At 34.8% G+C, this 5,213-nt stretch overlaps 1 protein-coding gene across 1 annotated transcript; it reads left to right on the top strand.

The window, feature by feature from the left end:
- The first annotated feature begins 315 nt into the window (after positions 1–315).
- On the top strand, positions 316–4,841 carry LOC147858314 (uncharacterized). The gene is made up of 7 exons (XM_087326874.1): positions 316–539; positions 1,511–1,561; positions 1,759–1,891; positions 2,404–2,551; positions 2,630–2,705; positions 4,337–4,448; positions 4,530–4,841. Exons 1-7 carry the CDS (start codon positions 507–509, stop codon positions 4,646–4,648), a joined length of 672 nt encoding a protein of 223 aa, XP_087183000.1. The 5' UTR covers positions 316–506; the 3' UTR covers positions 4,649–4,841.
- Positions 4,842–5,213: the final 372 nt, after the last annotated feature.

Below are 5,213 nucleotides of genomic sequence, written 5' to 3'. Positions count from 1 at the left end.
GGTGGAAAATGAGTCATAGAATTACGCTCGAACCTCGCATATAATTGCTTGTTTTGCAAGGGTTATGTAGTGGGGAATAATGAAGAATTGCAGGGGCATTTCGGGGAAATAGAAGAGGTAGTAAGGTTTGGGGGTTTTAGGCTACTACATAACACATAAAAGTTTCAATAGCTCAAATAGCAATGCAATTTCTCGCTCGTTTTGCGCAAGGGCATGTGGAGGAAATAGCGAAAACCGAGGGGCATTTTCAAGAGTTAGAAAATCGAGCGTTTAGCTCTTTCGTTAACCACCTTCATGTCAATAACTCTGGTCTACTGTTGAAACGTGAATTCTCCATCTCCATGGCTCTTTCTTCTTTTCTTCAACTCCATATTCCTTCCATGGGATCTGCAGTTTCTCAATGAATGACGGTCTCTCTATCTAGTCTTTCCCACCTCATTGCATTTCTGATATTCAAGAAACCGTTTTCTTCATCGCCATCCGTGTAATATTGGCTCTGCACAGCTATGGAAGATGATCCCAACGATCCCTCAAACATGGTGTTTACTCTTCTTCCTTCTCACTATCCCTAATCACGCATAAATGAAACTTTCACCTTCTTGTTTTAATCACGCATAAATGAAACTTTCACATAGTCGCAAGGAGAAGTGATATCCTGGTCTAGTTTGCCACCTTACGTTTCGATATTGTAGACTTTAGACCAAACATTTCGTTTCTACGTGAAAATTGGAACAAATTAAGCGCTTAGGTTTAAATTCTGGAGACTGTCGTTCTTTAGATTTGGAGGAAATTTTGCATTTTGATGTAACATTCCAGGTCCGAATCTTGCATTTCCATGTCAAGTCTTCGAGAAAATCTTGCATTTCGATGTAATATATGCAGTAAATCTAGATTCCCTAGTAAATTAGAGAGAAACGGTGCAAGTATTGGAGCAATTCTTTCGTTCAGGTGCAAAGCTAGGAGCAAATATTTGCATCTGAATGCAAAGTTTTGGCGTAAATATTGAGGATATCTTGCATTCATATGGAAACTATCTAGCTAATCTTGTGTTTTGTTATAATTTCGAACTATTTTGCATATCAATGTAAGATGTGGAGCAATAATTGCAGCTGAACTATAAATTCTGGTATAAAACAGTTCATCGAAATGTAATTTGGACCAGATACGCTGCTGCATATGAATGTTGAAGCACAACCTTGCGTTTTCATGAATTTTGCAGTAATTTAATCTATTTGAGGGAAATCTTGCATTTAGGTGTAAATTTCTAAGCAAATCTTCATCTCAACATAACTTTCGGAGCAAATGAGATGAAGCAAATCCTTACTTAGATGTAGATTCTGGCACAAGTTTTACATTCAGATATGAATTTTGAAGCAGTTATTACATTCAGATATAAATTATGGAGAAAATATCACACTTATTGTAATTTTAAAACAAAACTTGGTAATGTTGAAATATATCTGCAGTTTCTGCTCATGAAAGCCACGGATTAAATGTTATATTTCTGCAGATTCTTCTTCTGAATGCCACGGAAATCTTTGAAGCCTGTTCTTCTTCAAGTGTATGCAGTCTCTTCTTCTGAATATCTCACAGATATATACGAAGTTGTTTCCTCTGGAAATTATGGACATGTCTGAATTTCCTCTCTATCGTCCTTCTCTACATCATGCTACACGGCTTCTTTATATCCTGATTTAGAACTATGTAGGCTTTCTCTCTCTCTTTGTAATCAATGCTAATCTTGAAGTTTAATGACAGGATATTGATGTTCGCAAAATTTTGCTGGATTATCTCGTGCATAACTGTTTTACAGAGACCGCAGAGGCTTTTATTAGCTGCACAGAGCTGGAATGTAGTCCCGATACCTTCGCAGATGTTTACACACGGAAACGTATTTCTTCCTATACTTGCTTTTATGGGAGGAAAGAAACAGTGTTTTTAACAAATCATGTGAACGTTAGCATTGGTTTTGGCAAATCATGTGAATGACTCATTAGCAAATTTTTCTTCGCCTTGATTGCTCTTTTATGTAATGGAAACATTATTTTTGATGAAATCATCTGAAGTTAATCTTTTTCTTCCTTTTCTGCATCTCTTTTACTTGAGAAGACATTGTATCCTATCAACTATGTGAGGGAAGTATTGTTTTTTGGAAAATCACATGAATGAATCCTTGTCATTTTGCATTCTTTATGTGAATACATAATTTGTAAGGAAGTAATTTTTGGAAGTTTGGAAAGATAACGTCAATACTTTTTCCTTCTATATTCTGTTTTATTTGCCGACAACATTACACTGGGCAGACCATGTGAATGACATATGAATTCTCAGTTTCCAAAGTTTTTGAAAAAGTCATGTTTAAAATGAATCCTTATCATTTTGCATGATTTTACTTGTTCTCAGGAATTTACAACCATGTCATGGAGGGAGATCCTTTGAAAGCTATTGAATGCTCACTTCTGATTTCTCCTGATATGTTTGAAAGTAGTAAAGATGTACTCTTTGACCTTTTGGCGCAATACTTTGTGGAGCTAGTTCGAGCTAACAAATGGTAAAAAGTGGTATCTTTGGCTATTATATTTGATCACAGTTCATTTGATGAGAGTGATAATTAGATGTAAGTGAACAGTATAGGTGCATTGGAATTTGCTCAAACGAAGTTGTCAGACTATGGAAAAATGGGAAAATATAATGAAAAGCTAGAGGTATTAACTGTAGCAGAAAACTTTAGCTTAATGCTTAACCATATGCAAAGAGCTTCATACTCCAATGCTTTAAAATGTGTTGTAGATACTTTTTTAGTTAAGATAACTTAGATACAGCCGCACCATATGAATGCCACGGACGCAATTAAACATAGGTTTCTTTTTCCCATGGTAAGATTTTCTTTTCTGTTTTATCAACATATAAACGGAAGCTACCTATATAGTATTCTAAAACAATAACATATTCGTAATTGATTTTAAATCAATGTGGCATTTTGGAAAAGACACGTAGAATATTCCTATCCCCATGAGAATGGTCTGACTATGGTATGTCTACATGTTCAAACAGTGCTTTTTAGATGTAGATGAGTGAATTGTTTTTGCATTCGTTGTTATTGAAAAAGTGATCAAAACTGTACATTTATTGGAAATCAAGCTAATTTATGAGTGCACAGCTTGGTATTCATTTCAAAGGCTTCTTCATTCAACATTGTTTAAGAGCATTTTCCTTATTTTTGAGCTTGGAAAATCCTCCTTGCTGCTTCTATTGACGTTTTGTCACAGAGTTTTCTGTAGATGTAATCTATGCATAGAAACTATTATTCGATGGTAAAAGGTAAAAGAGAACAATGAAAATGAAAGTATAAAATCGAACTGAGCCTGTGAATAACGCAATGGAACTGAAAAAAAAAAACATGAGAAAAAGAAAACCAAAACCAAAAATAAATAGATGGAATAATTCTAAGAAAATATTTTTTGTGGAAACTTAAAGAAATCTCAGAAAAAAAGATAAAGAAACATGAGGCAAGTAAGGAGGCCCTCAACCTCATAGGTGGAATCCCAGTATTATTTACATTATTGTTGCTTTTAGTAAATTTTAGTTATTCCACAATTGTCCATCTGGGAAGATTCATCCACACATTGGGGCCTGATTTACCCAACCTCACCGAGTCACCACCATTAATGAAATTTGAATCGAGGCCATTACCAAGCTATTCTGATATGTTGAGCTTGGTATCCTTATTGGCGTATGCAGCAATCTATCTGTTCTCTTTACTGTCGTGCCCTACTTTTTCACCACTGCATAATGTGATGAACTATGTTTTTAAATGAATTTTTTGTTTCTGATGATGGAAATATTTCTAAAAATCTTGGAAATTTGTTTGCCAAATGTGAGAATATTTGTACGTTCATTGTCTTATCTTATCCTTTTCCAACGTTCTCTTTGAATAAATTACATATTTGAAACCTATGATTTTGTCTATACGGGAAATGAGAGCGCCTTTTCTAACTTTACCTGATATGTATTAGCAGTTCTTCAAATTTTCTTAAAATCTTTGGACACATGGACACATCTTTAAAAGAGCATGGTAATCAGTCCCAAAACAAAAAGTAGATCTTTCTCTGAGCCCCAGTTTTGTTGTATGGTCAATATTATTTTAATGTCTACATGTGTGTGCACACATTTTCAGCATGTTCAATGAAACAAATGAAGATGGGTAAATGTGACATCTGAACATGATTACAAAATTCAAACTTCTTTCATGGTTTATAGTCTGCTATGTAAAAGGATCTTCTTTTGATCGTACAGTTTTCTGCATATTAATCCTCTCATCTGAAACCTTGTTCAGAATTACATGATGCTTCTCGCATATGAGGAACCAGAGATGTCACCTGTATTTGAACTTCTGAGCATAAATCATCGACAAAATGTTGCAGACAGTTTAAACCAGAGCATTCTAGGTGAAACAAGATCGATTAATAATGCTATAATATTCAAATAATCAATGGTCTAATTAATTTCGTAGAGTAAGCTTCTGTCAGCTTATTATAAACGCCCAAGGTATCCTTCTTTGGAGAGGCTCTTACGGCAACTGATTCTGGTTATGTCCTGCACAAATCCAGATGGCGAAGAGGTAAACAAATATGCACAAATGTTTTAGCACTTCGTTGAAGGGATTCTTTCTAAAGTCTTTGTGCTCTAGCTGTTTTAATTAACAGGATGACCCGCCTTCTTTCTCTCTTTCAAAATTTCTAAGAATGTAGAGGATAACTCTCCATCATAGTTGTGACCATCATCACCATTATCATCGCTTTGAAATTTATGTGATAATGGAAGGAAAGAGGATTTGTGGTGATGTTTTTTTTCTTCAATTCATCTCAATAGGTTAGCTCAATTTTTTTGTGATATTCTCTTAGTCTGCCTATTCTGTTTTGGTAATTACGGGAACCGGTGGATTCATATACTAACATTGAGTCAACTCTTTGTAGAAAAGAGGGGGAAGTATATTTCTGAACTGAATTTTTTGCACTAGATAATTTTGTAAACTTCAATTCTTTTGTATCGCATCATTGGATTTACATCTCTTTGAGGCATAACATTAGGTGCAATTCAGTTTCGGTGCTTTATTATTCACCAAGTTGCATTGAAGCTTTGTTTAGATTGAAGTACATAACTCTTTGGTTAAGAAAGAAGCGTCCAACTATAGTTGCATGATAAAGACCCTC

Source organism: Azolla caroliniana, unplaced genomic scaffold (assembly GCF_043228905.1).
Source record: "Azolla caroliniana isolate FFs.n. ecotype wild unplaced genomic scaffold, voAzoCaro1.0.p SCAF_11, whole genome shotgun sequence".
Classification (NCBI taxonomy): domain Eukaryota; kingdom Viridiplantae; phylum Streptophyta; class Polypodiopsida; order Salviniales; family Salviniaceae; genus Azolla; species Azolla caroliniana.
This window is presented reverse-complemented; position numbering and strand designations above follow the sequence as displayed.

Excerpts from the sequence above, each read along its gene's own strand:
- LOC147858314 (XM_087326874.1), top strand. The coding sequence starts at position 507 with ATGGAAGATGATCCCAACGATCCCTCAAACATG. Across the intron at positions 2,706-4,336 it reads AATATAATGAAAAGCTAGAG|AATTACATGATGCTTCTCGC; the intron begins GTATTAACTGTA and ends AACCTTGTTCAG. Across the intron at positions 4,449-4,529 it reads TTTAAACCAGAGCATTCTAG|CTTATTATAAACGCCCAAGG; the intron begins GTGAAACAAGAT and ends AGCTTCTGTCAG.